The sequence below is a fragment of the Danio aesculapii genome, chromosome 6 (genome assembly GCF_903798145.1).
Source record: "Danio aesculapii chromosome 6, fDanAes4.1, whole genome shotgun sequence".
NCBI classification, from domain to species: domain Eukaryota; kingdom Metazoa; phylum Chordata; class Actinopteri; order Cypriniformes; family Danionidae; genus Danio; species Danio aesculapii.
Window position 1 is genome coordinate 13,258,558 of NC_079440.1, and position 20,530 is coordinate 13,279,087.

At 36.7% G+C, this 20,530-nt stretch overlaps 1 protein-coding gene across 1 annotated transcript in view; it reads right to left on the minus strand.

Annotated features, from left to right (window-relative positions):
- The window catches only part of dnah9l (dynein, axonemal, heavy polypeptide 9 like), a 147,399-nt gene that overhangs the window by 121,626 nt on the left and 5,243 nt on the right, over positions 1 to 20,530 (minus strand). The window contains exons 6-16 of the mRNA XM_056459340.1: positions 18,584 to 18,795; positions 16,390 to 16,632; positions 12,657 to 12,824; positions 11,898 to 11,963; positions 11,501 to 11,638; positions 10,293 to 10,417; positions 9,990 to 10,185; positions 7,691 to 7,795; positions 7,408 to 7,580; positions 7,111 to 7,333; positions 1,900 to 2,229 (exon numbers count right to left, since the gene is read on the minus strand). Coding sequence (XP_056315315.1) covers positions 1,900 to 2,229; positions 7,111 to 7,333; positions 7,408 to 7,580; positions 7,691 to 7,795; positions 9,990 to 10,185; positions 10,293 to 10,417; positions 11,501 to 11,638; positions 11,898 to 11,963; positions 12,657 to 12,824; positions 16,390 to 16,632; positions 18,584 to 18,795 — 1,979 coding nt within the window. The remainder of the gene's footprint in view (positions 1 to 1,899; positions 2,230 to 7,110; positions 7,334 to 7,407; positions 7,581 to 7,690; positions 7,796 to 9,989; positions 10,186 to 10,292; positions 10,418 to 11,500; positions 11,639 to 11,897; positions 11,964 to 12,656; positions 12,825 to 16,389; positions 16,633 to 18,583; positions 18,796 to 20,530) is intronic.

Here is a 20,530-nt window from a genome sequence, read left to right on the forward strand (position 1 = left end):
TAACAAAGTGACTTTTACTAACATTTTTAGAAGTTTGAAACAATATACTGGCTCATGTAATTTACGACACAAAAAATTTCTTTCAAACAACAGAAAATTCCAATAAAGCTCATTTTGTTGAACTACAGAATTACACTTTCAACATCCGAACTGGTCTGAATGGACATCAAGGTCCCACAATGCAATTCAAAAGTGTAAATAAACTAAACAAGCCTGTGAATTTAATTAAAGGGGAGTTATTATGCTCCTTTTTACTAGATGTAAAAATAAGTCTCTGATGTCTCTGTGTAGAGGGTATGACGTTTCAGCTCAAAATATCACACAAATCAGTTTTAGAACTCTTTAAAACTGCCCATTTTAAGCTTTGATCCAAATTATACCATTTAGGTGACTGTCACTTTAAATTCAAATGAGACTGGGGTCCCAATACTCTTTTCAAAAGAGGACGAACCTACAAATGCCTATGTGTCAGCAAAGCGGCAGATTCAAAACAGCACCATCCTCTCAGTAAAAAAATGAAAATGTCCAAAGATGTGGCTTGGAAAAAGGAAGTCTATGGGTTCACATCTATGGTTTGGTTTATTTGGTCCGAACCAAGGGCCACAGATGATACATCGTCTTGGGTCCTTTTCACACCACACTGATTGCTTTGGTCCGAACCAGTTGAAAAGAACCAAACTGTAGTCATCTGACAAAATCCACACTTATTGGCCAACGTTATTGAACGTAAAATGGTTTTCGATTGGTCCGAGTTAATGTGCGGGGAAATGTTTTAATGCATTGCTAATGGCAAAGGCCAACGCAAGTCACTTCAGGAGGTGGCATGAATTAATTAGGCTAAACTGTGACATGGTCATCTTCCAGAAATATTACCAATGATCCATCAGCTAATGTTTCTCTTTCTCTCTCTCTCTCTCTCTCTCTCTCTCTCTCTCTCTGTTTAAAATTGTTGATAAAGCGCTGTCAACAAATATTTTTCCTCCACACCCCATAAAGCACAACGCATCGGACTATGGCAGCTGGATTAGTCCAAAAAGGCGCAGTACTTTTTGGGGTTGGGTCTGTTCTAGTTCGGATCATGTTCTCACCACAAACGAACCGCTCCGGGGTTCATTTGAAAGTGTACCGAGACCATCTATTCAAGGAGGTCTTGATATGCTTTTTTGGTCTGCTTTTGGTGCGCACTCGAGTGCGATTGCTACATTCACACCTGCCCAAATGAACCACACCAAGAGGGACAACAAACTCTAGTGTGATTCAAGCTAACTAAATAAGGCAGGTGTGAAAACAACCTATGAAGACTCTGATGTTCATTTGTGAATCTTAAAACACAACATTTATAATGACTCTTAAAGCCTGGTTTTTACTCAATGCGTCCGCTAGTTTGCTTGGGTGCACGCAGCGAATCTGACGTCATTGCGGTGTTGCGAATGTTTGCTTTGGGTGCGTGCGCCATGATTTTATCTGGTGGAGCACACAACATTTTTTATAACTTTGTTTGCATTGCAAAGTCAGCACCGCATCCGAAGATGGAAACCGTAATCCAAAACAACCGCCTGATTTGTGAAGTCCTTTGGGTTTTCTTTGAAGTTTTGAGAGAAAACAATGCATATATTTAATGCACATGTTGTCCAACACTTTGTTATTTTTTTCTTTTTATTGTATAATAAAATTGGATAAATAAATGTAGCCTTAGTTACTCATTTCAACAACTGTATTAAAAGTAAAGATTTTCCCAAGTGTCCTCCAAAATGATCCACAACTTATTCATTTTATTTATAGTTAAATTCACTGATTTAGCAACTCCACTCGCTGACTTCTTCTTTACTAATGTTTAGTCATAACAGTTACTCTGAGTCGCCCCCTGGTTGTTACAAATAATAGCCCAACGTTACACACCTTGTAAGTCTCCGACTGTTTGCTCTTGGCCACTCTTTTGATGAAGGAAGCCATTTTAAAAATGTCCGACACCATCTGGTCAATGATGTCATAGAAGTTGCCTTTCTTGGAGATGTTGAGCGAGGGGTGAAAGATCATGTCTGTGGTCAGGGTGAGCTGTACTTCAAACAGGGGAGCGATGCTGAGAGCCGCATCTGTGTTTTCAACTAAATACTGCAGTGAGCATCGCACAGCGCTGCAGAAGCCAGTGAGAATGTGTCTGTCCACATATTCTGTGTAAGACTGCCAAGCCTCTGAGTCCAAATCAGCACCAAGAAGCTCAGCATTCTCCTAAACAGGAAAGAATTCAATCAAAAAGAAATTGCTATTTAAAACAAGTCAACTAGAAAAGATCAAATACAACTGTAGACTATATTTATGCATTAAAAAAAATGATAATATTAAGTTGAAGAAATGTTTAACCCTTGTGTATTGATTTTAAAAAGTTGCATACAGATGCAAATGTCTGTAAAAATAGACATCATAAAATTATCATATTTTAAAGGGGTGGTCCAGAGTGTATTTTTAAGGCTTGGTTGTGTTTATAAGATGCAAAGCAATGTGTGCTCATGCTTCACTTGTAGAAAAATCACGTTATTTGTTCATTTATCTGACTTTGATTATATATGTTAGCAGCTACTTAGCTAACATGAAAACGACTGTCGTATTTCCTAGTTCCTCTGAAAAGGCCCGCCCTCAAGAGGCTCTGATTGGTCAGCTAACATAATGTGCTGTGATTCACAGATTGGTTCCACGTCACGCCTCCACAAGCATGCGCTTTGATTCTGCTGTGTGAATACTGTCAGTCAGAGTAGCAGTTAGCAGTATTTGTTAGAGCCTGAATGAAAAGAATTAACCTCATGCCTGCTCTCTAAAATAAAATATCACAAGTGTCTGTAACTAGTGAAAATAGGGTGTGGCTCTTTTAAGAGAGAATCGCCATTTTATGTATGTATGTGTGTGTGTGTGTACGTGTTTTTGTGACATGTCAGGACACAAATCTGTATAATGACATAGGTATTACAAAAAGGAGGTGAAATATGAGGACATTGGTGACGTCCCCATTTCTCAAAAGGCTTATAAATCCCACAGTATAAAATGGACAGTATAAAATGAATGGAAACCTATGTAATGTACCCACTTTTCACAAAAACAAACATGTGTGTGTGTGTGCGTGTGTGTGTGTGTGCGTGTGTGTGTGTGTGCGTGTGTGTGTGTGTGTGTGTGTGTGTGCGTGTGTGTGCGTGTGTATGTGTGTGTGTGTGTGTGTGTGTGTGTGTGTGTGTGTGTAAACAGTCTGTAGACGCATGTAACACAAGAACCGCAGGTGAGAAGGACCAGTTTTTAATTTTTTCTCTGATGGTCGAATGAAGTTATTTTTCTGTAATATAGTCACGCCGTTGACAGGTGAATGAAGAATAAGATGTGGAATACGACCCATGTGAGCTTTGATTGACTTTTCTGCTGCAACACAACTCAGGCGAGCTATCCTGTATATTTTTTTTTTACCTAAATCAACACGTTACATGTCTTTCTCATATATTCAGAATAAGCATGTGTAAGTAATATGAAACGTTCACAAATCTTTTGTGAGTTCATTATCTGAGATGTAGAACGCACAAAAGAGTCCGCATAGAGAGATACTGCAGTGCTGGTGAAGATTGTGGGTGTTTACAGCGGTTTGATGGATAAATATGAGTTTGTAGCTAAATTGCTAGCAGTGCCAAACAACATTTCCCTTGTTTACATCCTTGCTTGCTACAACATAGCATTCACGCTTGACACTGTGCATGTCATGGTTCAATTTTCATTCATTCATTCATTCATTCATCATTTTCTTGTCGGCTTAGTCCCTTTATTAATCAGGGGTCGCCACAGCGGAATGAACCGCCAACTTATCCAGCATATGTTTTAAGCAGCGGATGCCCTTCCAGCTGCAACTCATCACTGGGAAACATCCATACACACTCATACACTACAGACAATTTAGCCTACGCAATTCACCTATAGCGCATGTCTTTGGACTTGTGGGGGACACCGGAGCACCCAGAGGAAACCCACGTGAACACAGGGAGAACATGCATACTCCACAAAGAAATACCAACTGACTCAGCCGAGGCTTGAACCAGCAACCTTGTTGTTTCTTGCTACCCACTGCGCCACCGTGACAACCCCAGATCAATTTTAACAACTTAAAAATTACAAGTTATGGCTCACAATCCTGATTCTCACAATCCACAATTCTGCTTGTTGGAGCTGCTCCTATAAGAAGTTTTAGCCAAATCCAGTACTTAACTGGGAGAGATTCTGGAAGTTCTCCTTTGTCAAATGCTAGCTATATATTTTTTATACTCTGGAACATAATTAACATTAAACTGTTAGCACTTCTCTCTTTGCGTCGTGTCTGTTGGAAGCCTAAATATAGAAACAGATCAAGCTCTGTTTTAATAGCAGCGTTTGGACTGCATTTGAACTTTCTCTGCTATAACCTTACAGCTCCTCTGGCCACGCCCCTTCACTGCGCAGGGTGTGTGCGCATGGTAAATGCATGTAACCGGAAACCCTTATGATCTCACTAGCGCGGATGTATTTTCTGTAGTCTCCATACTTCGTTCGCTGTAGGCTTTGCTAAGCTAACTCTGTAAAAGCCAATGTCTCCCTTTCCATTGAACTTTGAGCGTCTTACATTCAGAGATGTTGTTTATGTTCACACAGCTACATTACACATCAAATAAAGTTTAAAATACGATATTGTAGTGGACCACCCCTTTAAAAAGGTTTACATTTTCAATGATACAGAAGCATCACAGCATCAATCCTGATCGAAACTATCAAACACTCATTTATTTTAACCATTTAAATGTACATTTGTGTATGTAATGCTACTGTAGTTATTGTTTTAATAAAAAAAATACAAAATGCAGAATAATTTTTTTTAATTATTATTATTTTGTTAAGAAAATGATCAGAAACAACATAACATTACTATTTTTGATTTCAAATTAAAATAAAGTCCTACCATTACCACTCACACGCATGAATACACATCTCTTAGTATATCCACACAAACAAACAAACTCGGCTATTAATATCAACAGATCCACAAAATTTTACATACATTTTTTTGTAGAGCTCAAAAGAAGGGCAGCACAATGGCTCAGTGGTTAGAACTGTCGCCTCACAGCCAGAAAGTCGCTGGTTCGAGTCCCAGCTGGACCAGTTGGCATTTCTATGTGGAGTTTGCATGTTCTCCCTGTGTTCGTGTGGGTTTCCTCAGGCTGTTCCAGTTTCCCCCACAGTCCCACATGCGAATTGGATTAACTAAATTGACTGTAGTGTATGAGTGTATGTTTGAATGAGCGTGTATGGGTGTTTCCCAGAATTGGGTAGCGGCTGGAGGGGCATCCGCTGTGTAAAACATATGCTGGAATAGTTGGCTGTTTATTCTGCTGTGGCGACCTCTGAAAAAGAGACTAATCTGAAGGAAAATGAATGAATGATGCTCAAAAGGCATAAATAAAATAAATAAATCAATTGCTCCACAGACTGAGATATTAAATAATATCAAAACATTTGTAACTATTTACAATTTAAAAGACTTGTCAACAACAGAGCAAGCTGTTAAAACGGCACTGGAATGAAATATTGAGATTTTTAACAGGTTTTGGTGGCAACATGTTGGTGGGAAGGTATATGTTGTTTCTTCAATATAAAAGCATCTCTTAATAGATATTTTGATATTTTGTACATGCACATTATGTAAGTATTGTCACACTGTGCTAAACTTCTTAATAGTAATGCTAAAATTAAATATAAGACCCATGCAACAATTATGAAAAAACATACCTTAAAACTACACTCACTGGCCACTTTATTAGGTACACCTGTCCAACTGAAAATTAACGCAAATTTCTTACTAGCCAATCACATGACAGCAACTCAATGCATTTAGGCATGTAGACATGGTCAAGACGATCTGCCGCAGTTCAAACTGAGCATCAAAATGGGGAAGAAGGGGGATTTAAGTGACTTCGAACATGGCATGGTTGTTGGTATCAGACGGGCTGGTCTGAGTATTTCAGAAACTGCTGATCTACTTGGTTTTCATGCACAACCATCTCTATGGTTTACAGAGAATGGTCCGAAAAAGAGAAAATATCCAGTGAGCGGCAGTTCTGTGGGCGCAAATACCTTGTTGATGCCAGAGGTCAGAGCAGAATGACCAGACTGGTTCAAGCTGATAGAAAAGCAACAGTAACTCAAATAATTGTTTTAATAATAGTTGCAACCGAGGCATGCAGAAGAGCGTCTCTGAATGCACAATAGGTCCAACCTTGAGGCGGATGGGCTTCAGCAGCAAAAGATCCCATAGGGTGCCACTCCTGTCAGCTAAGAACAGGAAACTGAGGCTACAATTTTCACAGGTTCACCAAAATTGGACAACACAAAATTGGAAAAATGTTGCCTGGTCTGTTGAGTGTTGCTGCGACATTTGGATGATATGGTCAGAATTTGGCATCAACAACATAAAAGCATGGATCCATCCTACCTTGTCTCAACAGTTCAGACTAGTGGTGGTGGTGTAATGGGGTTGTGGATATTTTCTTGGCACATTTTGGGTCCATTAGTACCAACTGAGCATCATGTCAACGCCACAGCTGAGTATTGTTGCTGACCATGTCGATCCCTTTATGACCACAGTGTACCATCTTCTAATGACTACATCCAGCAGGACCCCACCATGTCGATAAGCGTGAATCATCTCAGACTGGTTTCTTGAACATGACTATGAGTTCACTGTACTGAAATGGCCTCCACATTCACCAGACTCAATACAATAGAGCACCTTTGGGATGTGGTGGAACGGGAGATTCCCATCATGGATGTGCAGCCGACAAATCTGCTGCAACTACGTAATGCTATCATGTCAATATGGACCAAAATCGCTGAGGAATATTTCCAGTACCTTGTTGAATCTATGCCACTAAGGATTAAGGCAGTTCTGACGGCAAAAGGGGTCCAACACGGTTCTTGTAAGATGTACCAAATAAAGTGGCCGGTAAGTCTACATGTTGACTTCTGATAATTTAATTTCTTTACCTGATTTTGCCTACTCTAGCAGAAATCTAAAGCACTTTTATTGTGTCAAAAACAAAAGAGGGAAACCAGCACCTGTACGAGCTCATGTATCTTCTCTCCTGTGCGAGCAATGAGACTATACTGCCGCTTGAAGTTCTCCTCGACATCGGTGAGGTTCAGCAGATTCCCCCGATGGCTAGTCTTACGTGTAATACATGCAGAGTGACTGAAAACTCCCATCAGACCCTGCAGTTTCTCCAGGTTAGCCTTGCTCTTCTGCACTCGCTCCGACACATCGCGCACCAGGTCACACGTGCTACAATACACACACTTTACCATAAGCGCCTTCACATTGTGGAGTTTTCTAATAAATGAAAGTACATATGTTACCTCTTGATGTAATCGGCAAGATCCTCATCGCTCCATTGTAGTTCCTGTAACGCTGGCTTTAATGTGTTCCTCACTTCCTCCAACTCAGACTCGACCAAACGCAGCTCGACAGCTAGAATAGTGCTGTGCAGTTTATTATACCACTGAGTGATCTGGAACAGAGTGCTGGTGTACTAAACTCACACAGAGGAGAGCAAAAGAAAAGAATGGAGTAAGTGGGTCTTTTCTTGGCACTGTGCAATCTGTTTCTCAAAATAATAAATAAATAAAGGCTCGGTATTACCATGTGAAGCATTTCCCGTTTGGAGTAGAGACTGACAGCAGCCTTGGGAATGTTGTGGTTCTTCAGAATCCCAAGATATTTCGCTTCCCTCAAAACTGACGTCAACTAAAACCATATCACAGAGTAAAAACTATATTATTAGATTTTCTAGAGAAAATGTGAATAATTGTTGACTGTACAGGACATTATGGCTGTTAAGGCATTATGTTTTCGCTTGCTTTTCTGGACTTATTTGGACTTGATGAAAAAAATGAACAAAGGTATGAGGGGGATTTAAATAATATGTGGAGAGCTATTAATAACAGAATTAAAACATTTTGGTTGAACTAACCCTTTCATGAGTTTTTCACACATATCCATGTTCACATTGGAAATAATAATATTAAAAAAGACAAATGCCAAAATTTCTGTTCAAATTTACTACCCTTTTGTTATGTTAAGGATGAAAACATCCACTAAATTTAACTGCTGTAAAAATGCATAAGATAATTAAAAATATATATTATTCTTTTGCATAAATCTGTTAAATCAACCTCAGTCCTGATCAAAAGTACTAAATGTTTTTAAAAATGACAGGATTTTTACTTTTTAATTGCCAAATTCATAAATAATATTACTGATTTAGTGAAAAAAAAACACAAAATCACTTATTTTCAATATAAAAAGTTATTTTTTTACCTTTTATCACAGTCTTAGACTTGAAAGATCAGTTACAATATTTCCTTTAATGCATTGTTAGTTTTTGTGCTACGTAACATTTTCCCTAGTTTACTTTTGTGGCTGTTTTTGCCCCATTAACTTCCATTATAACCACATTTTTTGATTGCAAAGCCATAACATCATATAACCATTCATTTTTCATTGTTGGTGGTTATCCCTGTTGGGAATAGGTACAAATTGTCATTAGGGTTCAGTCTTTCTAGCAGGACTTGCAGCATATAACTTGGAGGTCTTTGCAAGGGTGTCCACCACAGCAGATGGTAGTGCTTACGGTTCTTTTTTCTCTCATGTGGACCACTTGTATGTTCCCTTCATCATTCCTGAGCTGCAGGTGTACCCAGATAAATGTCACACCTCCAGGCATAGGATGTGTTTCGACATCAGCAGTCACACTAATTTTTAATCCATATTTAGATGAACTGATGATCAACAGTAAAAATTACTAATTTGACCTCTTCCCAACTGGGAAAACCACCAACAATCAAAGATGCATGATTTTATGGTGTCATGGTTTTGCAATCAAAAGAAGGTGGTTATAATGAAAGTCAATGGGGCAAAAACAGCCAACAACAGTAAATTAGGGGGAAAAAATTAAAATCTAACAATGCATCAAAGCCAGTGTTGTTACTAATCTTTCAAAAGACTGTGATAAAAGGTAAAAATAAATCCAGTTCACAATTACTTTTTGATATTGAAAATAAGTAATTTTGTGTGTGTTTTTTTTTCACCAAATCAGTGACATCATTTATGAATTTGGCAATTAAAGCGTTAAAAATCCTGTAATTTTCTAAATAATTTAGTAGTTTCGATCAGGACAGATAAACAGATTTATGCACAAAAAAAATAGAGAAAATATTTATTTGATGCATTTTTACAACAGTTTAATTCAGTGGATGTTTTCATCTCTAACACAACAAAGGGGTAGTAACTTTGCCCAAAGTGTTTGTTGAGTTTTTTCCCAAAATATGTGTCAAAATAAGATTTGTCGCCAAAAATCATTCTGCTAGCTGGAACACAGAAAAAGTTATGGCCAAATTAAGAATTAAAATCCCCCAAGAGTGGATGGAAAACATCCCCAACAGTACATAAGGGTTAAGTCTCAATAAAATAAAAAATTACTCTTCTTATTTTTTATCTAGATAGTGCTTATAATAAACAATGTGTGTAATGTTCCCGAATATGATGTGATCCTGGATTAACATCTATGTTGATCCTAGAATGTCATGTTTGTTCGAAAATGTAATCCATACCTAATCCCTAACCCTAAACCCAACATTAACTGTATATTTTCCCAAAATCTGAGTGGAATAATAGTTGGATAACACTCATGTAGATGTATATAACTAAGTACTTCTAACTAAGTACCCTAACTAAGCTAATACATAACATAAACTGTAAATCTTAAATCTGATTGGTTGACAGGAATGTCTTATGAAATCACATCTTATAATCAAATATTTTTTTCATTTTGTGGACATTATGTTCCCTTAATTTCCGTTTCATGGACAACAGAAGTCAAAGGGAAAGCTCAGTTTAGTTAGCTTGGTCGATGTGTTTAGTTTGTATGTGTGTGTCTTACAGCAGGGTTAAAGTTCAAGCTGTACAGGCTGCTCTCCTCATCCAGTATCAGCAGTGGTTTGTTGAGATGTGTTTGACACAACTCATCCATTCCAACACTCCAGTTATTGTAGACTTCTTCATCCATCAGATCCAGAACCTCCAATACACACTCACACATCTGCAGCACCTGCTTGGCCTCAGGACTCTCCAATGGCCTAAAAACACACACAGTGTAATTCATGGCTCCAGAAACAAATTTATATGTGTAAAAGTGTTGTTATATGTATAAGTGTTATAAAAAGGTGTGAAATGTTTTGTTTACATGTGTGTGAGCTGGCTGAGTTTACTGCGGTTTGACAGGATCCGTTCTCGAAGTTCCTGAGACCATTTCAGATTCCCAGCAACGGCTGGCATGTTTTTACCAAGGACGGGACTGCCGCTCCTCAGCTACACATAAACAACACAGAATTAAGTAAAACATGTTTAAGAGCATATTCACTTCCTCATTTCACATTCACATTTAAACATTCACATTTAAAATGTTATGAATTAATATTAAATAACTGCGTCTATAATGCAACGCTGGTTTATCTACAACTGAAACCATTTCAAATGCAGAATTAACCGTTGTCTCTCAACGCAAGTACCTGCACAATACGGTGTTTGTCCCGCACGGTACGGTATTGACAGAAAAAAAAAGAGTTACTGAAAAATATCTATCCGAATAAAATTACATTTCTCAAAATGCCAGAATCAGTTGTTAGTTTTATGGTAAATAAAAAAAGAGTAATCTGTCACGAGCATGGTCACTAGTAAAACAAAGCTTTTTGAAACCCCGCAAAACACTGCAATCTGGCGACATCTGCTGGTCAACGAGGATACAGGCCAAACATGACCAATTTCACAAACAAATTGCTAATGTTTCATAATAATCTAATAGTATATAACTAAATAATTAATTCCCACTAAATATTTGTTTGATATTATGCTTGTTTATACGCACGTCTTAGACAATTTAAAACACCTAACTACCAATTATTCCCTTTTAAATTTCATATGCATATTGTACTGTATGTAACCAAGCCTACGTTGTAAAACAGTAAATAATAATAAATCATAAAAATTTTAATTATTAATAAAATTAAATAAATAAATATGATCACTGGATTTATACAAAACTGAATTTGTCATAGTTTTAATGGTTAAAATGGGAATTGTATTGGATTGCAGTGTAGACACTAGGAAGACATTAGTGTAGTGTCTTTATTGATAACTGTGTTGTTGTCTATTGATGCCATGTTAAAACCACTAAATCCTATATGTGTTGAATATGAAATATGTCACAAAGCATGCTGGAAATCATTATGCTGTATACAGTTTTTAATAATTAACCACTGATGGTTTTTAATGTTTAATTTTTTTCAGCAAAGAAGCTTCATCAGGCAGTGCTCTAAAACTCAGATCACTATCAAAACATTTTAGTAAAATTCTTCTCATTTTACTCATTCAATAATTATTATACACACAAACCTTCTCTCTCTGGGCGTCCAGTATGCGCTGACAGAGACAGACCTCCTCCTGGAACATCACCAGCAGCTGAGAGTAGTTTGGAGCAAAAAGCTGATGAACCCTCGGCCTCTCCAACAAAGTACCAAACATCTGTAGAAGCTACACACACACACAAACACAGACAGGTTTTCAATATTAGAGACTTCGAAACAAGATTTTTTGTGAACAATGAAGTATATAAAGAATATATACTCTGTATTTAAGTTTGACAGAGAGTGTGTGTGTGTGTGTGTGTTTTTTCATTCATTGTGTGTGTGTGTGTGTGTGTGTGTGTGTGTGTGTGTGTGTGTTTGTGTTTGCATAATACCTTAAAAGCAGACTCTAAGCCAGGGGAGTGTTGGAAAGCCAAGTTTATTACTGTCCCCAGTCTCTGGTCAAAGTCTTGATTCTGTTCCATGAATCGTTTGTAGTCACTCATAAACTCCTAGAAAACACCAGGGAGAGCGTGAATGCATATACACTGGTGTGAGAAGTGTTTGCCCTGAAAATTTTGTAATGTTTTGCAGCAGGACAATGATCTAAAGCACACCATTTAGGCCACTTCTGAATGGCTGAAGAAACAAAATTAAGACTTATATGGAGTGGCCTAGGCAAAGTCCTGACATGAATCCAATTGAGATGTGGCATGACCTTAAAAAGGTGGTTCATGCACGAAATCCCTCTAATGTAGCTGAATTACAACAATTCTGCAAAGATGAGTGGGGCAAAATTCCTCCACAGCACTGTTACAAACCCATTGCAAGTTATCGAAAATACTTGATTGCAGTTGTTGGTGCTAAGGGTGCTAATCAGTAATTAGGTTTGGGGAGTAAATACTTTTTTACACAGGGCTATGTAGATTTGAATTTAGTTTTCCCATAAAAATAAAAACCTTGATTTCAAAACTGCATGATGTGTATACTTGTGTTATTTTTGACTAATATTTAAAATTGTTTGATGATCTTAAACATTACAGTGTTTAAGAAATCAGTAAGAGCGCAAACACTTTTCACACCACTAAAATCAATGCTTTTGAATGCGAGTACAAGCACTACTGTCCCGAAAACCCGAGGTTAATTTTATAGTTAATGTTTTTGAAAATAAAAGTAACTGTTATTCGGCAAGGACGTGTTAATACCTTGTTGTTATAGTCGAGTGGGTCGTATTTGCTTTCTCTCAGAGTTCTCCAGCTGTCCAGAAATTCATCATTCATATTGTACACCATCTCGCTGAGAATCTTCCCTCTAGAGCCGCCCAGCTCAATCCGTTCCAGCTTTAGAAAATCCAGAGCAGAGGCAAACAACTCCTGACAAATTTATGCACAGATGGGGCACATTAATAAAAATCCTTAAATGTTATGTGAACATTTGGATTCTTCCTAAATAGGCCTCTAATGCCAAGATCAGAGACTCACTAATACATATTTCAGCCATCTCTTAAACTAAAGTGTAATCGAATCTGTCAATCAGTAACATTTATGCATGTAGACAATTTGCTAAATTTCAGAATGATCATCAGAACTGGAAGAAAGGCGAATTAAATGTTTTGGACATGACAATACTGTTGGTTCAGTTAGGGTGGTCTGAGTATTTTAGAAACTAATAATGATCTACTAGGCTTCACACACAACCATTGGTAACACTTTACAATAATGTTCAGTCAGTCAGTCAGTCTTTATTCATTTCCCGAAGGCAATTTGGTTGCAGCATACAAGCATGTCACACATAATACACAAAAGCACATTATACAATACAAATTCTACCCTTAATTTAAAAACTTTACAGCTGAGGGGATGAATGAAAATTTCAACCAATTTGTTTTACTAATAGGTGTTCTGTATCGAATACCAGAAGGGAGAAGATAAAACTCCTGGTGCATAGGATGGGAATCATCTGACAGAATACTCTGAGCTTTACTCAAAACTTCTCTTTGGTATAACTGAGCCATGGTCATATGTTTTCTCCCTGTTATTTTTCCTCCTAGGTTCACAGTTTTCTCCAAACAACTCTTATTTTTCACACTTAGAGTATTGAACCAACAAAGCAAGGAAAAGAATAACATTGTATAAGGTTGTATTAGTTAATGCTATTTAATACATCAGATACAATAAAGTATTTGTTCATTGTTAGTTCAGGTTAACTCAAAGTGCATTAACTAATGTTAAGCATGAATTTGGATCTTAATAATGCATTAATAAATGTTGAACTATGATTAATAAATGTGGTACAAGTATTGTTCCTAATGTTAGTGAATACAATTACTAATGAAACCTTATGTAAAGTGTCACACAATCATTACTTCAAAGAATGGTCCAAAAAACACATTAACAAGTGAACAGCAACTTAATGGACATGACTAGAATGACTAGACTGGATAAAGACAACAGTAACTGTAATAACCACTATTTAAAAGTAAGGTCTGCAGACAAATATCTCTGAATGCACCAGACATCAAACCTTGAAAACTAATGTCATATGGGATAATGCACATCCAGGCAGTTGTACCTGCAGAGTAATGCCAAGGACAAGACAGAATCTGCGGACATTTTCTGCAGAGAATTTTGTAAAGTTAATATAACACTTTTAAAATTTATTTAAAATTTACAATGCAAATCCAATTAGATCCACTTATTTGGTAAAACCAGCAAGTCTCTCATATAATAAACATCTACTGCAAGACCTATTACTTCACAAACTGTATTGTAAATAAATCAAATGAACATTTTCATATTATCCAACAATATTCATGAAATTAATTTAAACTGAATAAATATAGATTTACACACATTTACATACAAGTAAATAAATAGACTCAATGATGGGCTAAAAATCAGCAGATTTCTGTGTGCACAGATTCCGTGTGGGCTTAGTAATGCCCAACAGGCATATAGGTCAGGGTTTCTACAGGTTTAGAGTTAAATTTAAGACTTTTTAAGACATTTTTAAGACCATTATGAATGAAATTTTAGACCCATAAAGGGCTAAAGGCTAAGGATTTATTCAAATGGCCCAGACGGAAAAGATTTTGATTTGCCCTATCAATTTTTATTTATTTATAATTTAATACATTTAATAATACAATAATAGTTTAATTTAAAAAAAAAATCGATTTTATTTCTTAGCAAAATATTTTAAATATTGTGTAAAAACAAGCAAGCTCTACTTGTATCCATATATTTTTTCCAACATAAACTTGAAAAAAAAAAAATAATAAAAAAAAAAAAAAAAAAAAAAAAAAAATATATATATATATATATATATATATATATATATATATATATATATATATATATATATATATATATATATATGTATATATAAATAAACAAATGTTTTAAAAGTTTTAAAAACTATAATAAACTAAATGTATTCACAATCTGCCAGGTCATTATTCTCAGCAGTAAATTCCTTGAGCACTTTTAAACAAATGTTATTGTAAGGAAAACAATTAAAACATTATGAAAAATAGAGTATTAAATACAATTAAATAAAAGTTTTATTGAGATGATTTGTATGGGTTTTGGCCAGATTTGGTAGCTATACATGAACAAAGGAAAATTAAGACCTGTGTAAAAAAGATTTAAGACCTACTACATAATATTTCAGTAAATTTAAGACTTTTTAAAATAGGTTTAATCAATAAGATTTTGAGATTTAAGACATTTTAAGACCCCGCAGAAACCCTGATAGGTTTAAGAGCCCTATTCTGCGAACTGTCTGGATGTACATTATCCCACTTATAACATTGCTAATTGCAAAAGAAAAGTAAAAAGATAAACAAAACATTGATCTGAACCATACTGTAGTAATTCACTAAAGGTGCGTCCCAAATTACATACTTATGCACTACGCCATTTTGTTGTATAAATAGTGTGACTAGTGCATTCACACTGAAAACTTTACAAATAGTAAGTGCACTATAAGTGCGGAGTTATCAGATAACTTTTTTTATAACAGATACATTTTTTGAATTGAGAAAGCAAAATTCTCCTACGAGAGGGATTATAGCGCCTCCGAATGGTAAATGCGGTTATAACAATGGCAGGTAGCATTGGGTAGTTTGGTCGTTTATTTCACTAATTTGGCAACCGTAAAACGTCATCAGGGAAACAGTTTGAATTTCCGCTTAGTAAAAAAACAGTGTTCGATTTGGGACGACACTACATACATATACTATGCTGTTGAGTGTGTAAGTGCATTAGTAAATAGTGCATAAGTGCAAAGTGTGCCATTTGGGACGCAGCTTAAGTGTTTTTTTTTTCTAACTTACATATTGTTCAGCCACAACACAAGATGGTATCAAGAATTGGGGCATGACAGACAAGCAAATTAGTAGTAAAACTTGGTCATGGTGATTCTAAAGTACCCAGATGGCCCAGTGTTTTTGTTTTTAGTGGATGTTATCCAGAAATTACATGCCTTGGAATGTTGTGATTGACAAATCAGAATCAAGTATTCCAGAGGGCCGTGAAATAAAGCTGACTAAAAAGAATAGATGACTAAACCTACCGCACCACAAGTGGACAATACAACATTTCTGCTAAGACATGCAGATGTTAGGCTCAGAATTTGGCCTTAATTGCCTAGTCACCTGATTTATCTAAACACCTATTAAACAAATTTGAAATATGCTGGAACAGGAGATTTGCATCCTATATGTGTTGTTGACAACAAATCTGCAACAATTGTGATGCTGGCATGTTAATATGGACAAAAATCACTAAGGAATGTATCCAAGACTTTTTTAAGGCAGGCCTGAAGGCAAAAGGGGTCCAACTTGGAACTAACAACAATGTGTAATCAAGTGTCTGGTGAATGTGTTCTTTTAAAAATATTTTTAGTTAGCTCTTTCATGTATTTGAGTGTACAAACCTCAATCATGCGCAGTCTCTCCATGATAGAGTCAGTGCGGTGAAACACAAGCTCAATTGGAAAGTCCCAGGGTTTGACAGTAAGGCCTGGTCGGCTGTAGGGTCCAGTGGGTGTTAGTTTGTCCCGGTGCAGCTGGAAACTGCGTTTGAATGAACAAAACACTTGGATAGCTTTCCGAACCCGGTCCATGCCCTCCTCTAACTCCATTTTAAAAAGTTCCTCAGGAATTAGATACACTGAGGCCTGGAGAAGAAAAACAAGTATTAAAACAACATCATTTATATTTAAAGGTCATGTTTCGTACACGTTTACTTCTAAAATTCCATGACTTTCAGGTAAATATTCATGACCTAATGTTTCAAGTAATGTCATCGTATACATGGTAAATAAAAAGAAAAAAATGACTAGAAAAAAAATACAATATACAGTTTATAATAGAAAGGAAAATTTCTTTTAATAATGCTTACATAAAATTGATATACACTCACCGGCCACTTTATTAGGTACACCTGTCCAACTGCTTTTAAACGCAGATTTCTAATCAGCAAATCACATGGCAGCAACTCAATGCATTTAGGCGTGTAGACATGGTCAAGACAATCTGCTGCAGTTCAGAATGGGGAAGAAAGCTGATTTAAGTGACTTTGAACGTGGCACGGTTGTTGGTGCCAGACGGGCCGGTCTAAGTATTTCAGAAACTACTGATCTATTGGGATTTTCATGCACAACCATCTCTAGGGTTTACAGACAATTGTCCGAAAAAGTGAGTGGCCAGACTGGTTCGAGCTGATAGAATGGCAATAGCAACTCAAATAACCACTTGGTACAAACGAGGTATGCAGAAGCGCATCTCTAAACGCACAACATATCCAATCTTGAGGCAGATGGGCTACAGCAGCAGAAGACCACACCGGGTGCCACTCCTGTCAGCTAAGAACAGGAAACTGAGGCTACAATTCACACAGGCTCACCAAAATTGGACAATAGAAGATTGGAAAAACGTTGCCTGGTCTGATGAGTCTTGATTTCTGCTGTGACATTCGGATGGTCAAAGTTTGGCATCAACAACATGAAAGCATGTATCCGTTCTGCCTTGTCTCAATGGTTCCGGCTGGTAGTGGTGGTGTAATGGTGTGGGGAATATTTTCCTGGAACACATTGGGCCCATTAGTACCAACTGAGCATCGTGTCAATGCCGCATTATGTCCATCCCTTTATGACCACAGTGTACCCATCTTCTGATGGCTTCATCCAGCAGGATTACGCACCATGTCATAAAGCACGTATCAACTCAGACTGGTTTCTTGACAATGAGTTCACTGTACTCAAATGGCCTCCACAGTCACCAGATCTCAATCGAATAGAGCACCTATGGGATGTGGTGGAACGTGAAATTCGCATCATGGATGTGCAGCTGACAACTTTTCAGCAACTGCATGATACTATCATGTCAAAATGGGCCAAAATATCTGAGGAGTATTTCCAGTACCTTGTTGAATCTATGCCACGAAGGATTAAGGCTGTTCTGAAGGTAAAAGCGGGTCCAACCCGGTACTAGTAAGGTGTACCTATAAAAGTGGCCGGTGAGTGTTTAAAGTAATGTGAGAGTATGTGATCTGCCATTAACAGATAAGAAGTTAAAAGACCGCAAGAACTATTAAACAACCTTACCGTTAAGCATCATTTATGCACAAAATATTGGAATAATAATGATAGAGAATTACTGAGACGAAATGATAGAACCACATACATGTAAAATTGTGATTCATTTATCTGCTAAAATGACAATAAAACCTGACAAATAGTTATTATTGATAATAATAAAAGCTTAAATCAATTGTAATCATAATAAAACACTGGTTGAAGATTAAATGCTATACTTTCTACAATACTTGTTTTCTTAACATTAGTTAAATAAAAAAAAGATTCCACAACTTTTCTAAAACATTGTGAGTTTATTTGTTTTTCCAAAAACTCTTCCAGACTTGAAAAATATCATGTCAAATTCTGCTACACACAAAAGTAGATATTTTGAAGAATGTTGAAAACCTGTATCCACTGTCTTTCATAGTAGAAAAAACAAATACAATGGAAATCAATGGTTATAAGTTCACAGGTTTCTTCAAAATATCTTCTTTGTGATCAAACGTAATGGGTGAGTCAATTATGACCTATTCCTCTAATTCAAACATACCTTATCAATGAGAAGATTGCAGAACTCGGTGAGCAATGTGACAATGCGTGCTGGATGGCAGTAGAAGTCAGAGTGTGTCCAGATGAGGGCAAGCGTGTGAAACAGAGCAGGAATCAAAGGCTCCAGATCAGTGAAACTGCGTTCCTCAAATGCAGCTATGGGCCGTCGTAATGTCTTCAAGTGAAGGTCTATGTCCTCTGCCTCCATCACCGCTAGAAAATCAATGAGTAGACAGTACACTTACATTAAAGGGACAGCTCTGAGGTTCTAATGTTGCATCTATAAGTTTTCCTCTTACACTCTTATTAATAAAAGGTACAAAAAGCTGTCACTGAGTTGTAGGATATATATATTATTACCTAAAATTGTGCTTTTACGTACTAATATAATAAAGTATAAAAAAAAATAAGGTCCATAATCCCCAAAACATACAGAGAAATAGGGGTGCCCATATATGGTCACCAATGGAAATTGTCAACTGGTGGTCATGTTTGGTACTGCGGTCCAACAAAATCTTTCTAAGAGCTCATTTTTTGAGATATCAACTTCAAATTTGAAATATATTTTGTTCAGATATCTACCTTTGATTTTCTTTCAAATTTGTTTTGTAAAGTATATATTTTATGTAATATATTTAACATGTATACAATTACTGTTTTATTATTTTTTAAAATTAAAGGCACATAACTTTTGTTTCGTTTTATTTTACTTTTTGACCTTTTTTTACTTTTCGACAAGTGTCTTCTTTAAAATGGGACCAAGGTTAAAGGTGCAGTAGATCATCTGCCAAAATGCTATACGTTAGTATAATATCTTAGAAACACAGTCCCTACCCGTTGTCCAAAGCCATGCCTCCTGAAATCATGAACGCGCACCATAAAGATGACAGTAGACAATTGTAAATGATGGAGGCTTTCATAGAGGAGCGAATCCAAATGCAGATTTATTTAACAGAAAGGTCAGGCAGGCAACGGTCAACACAGGAGGAGCAATCAGGTTCATACAGATAATCCAGAAGTCGACGTCAATGAACAGGCAAATAGTCAAAACCGAAGAAAGGTAAGATAAACAAGGAACAAGGCTAGGAATAGATTACATAAAACACGACAAGAATCAAAGAACACAGCTAGATATAGAAATGAAAAGCTTTGAAAAGTTACAAGTTCATTTGACTAACAAAAAAAAAAACAAATAACATTCAACAATGTGTGTGAGCAAATGTTGTGTATAAATAATCTGTGTAATAAGTCCTTATGCAGCTTCAGCTGTGAGTGTTTGCAATCAGACGAGATTAGGAACCGGTGTGTGTGCACGGTGCATGCTGTGATTTGTAGTCCATTTGGTGGCAGAGTTGTTGTTCTCCAGCGATCTGCCTAGATCGCTGGTGACTGTAACAACAACCCACTAGATCATGTCATTAGCCAGTAAGAAAACTTCATAGTACTTTATAATACAACAATTCCGAACGAAAAACTGTATTATATCTAGCACGTTTTCAGTTGTGTAGCAAGCAAACTTGTCATAATGTGCAATATTTTGAGCATGCAAAGATCGCTGGTCAAACTCTCTCATTCGCCTTGTCCTAAAGCAACTGTTTGCTTAGTGGTTGGCCGGCGGGGTGCAGGAATTTCACTTACACTTATTGCATGCTATTTCATACCAAATATTCAGAGTAGCATGATAAACAATATAGGGAGAGCGTCACAGGTTGGCATTGTTCAAAAATGAACCAATGTGATGTGAATATAAAACCAACTTCAGCTCAGTAAAGCAGGCTAGGTTGAATAGCGCTATTTACTGATGTTTTGTTGTTAAACTAAATAAAAATCTACATTATCGATTCTGTAAAAGGCCTTATGAAACTGAAAATAGTCACATCAATCTATCGCTGGAAGATTTCAGTGGCTGAACAACACTTCTGTGCATATAACCCATTCGTAAAACGAC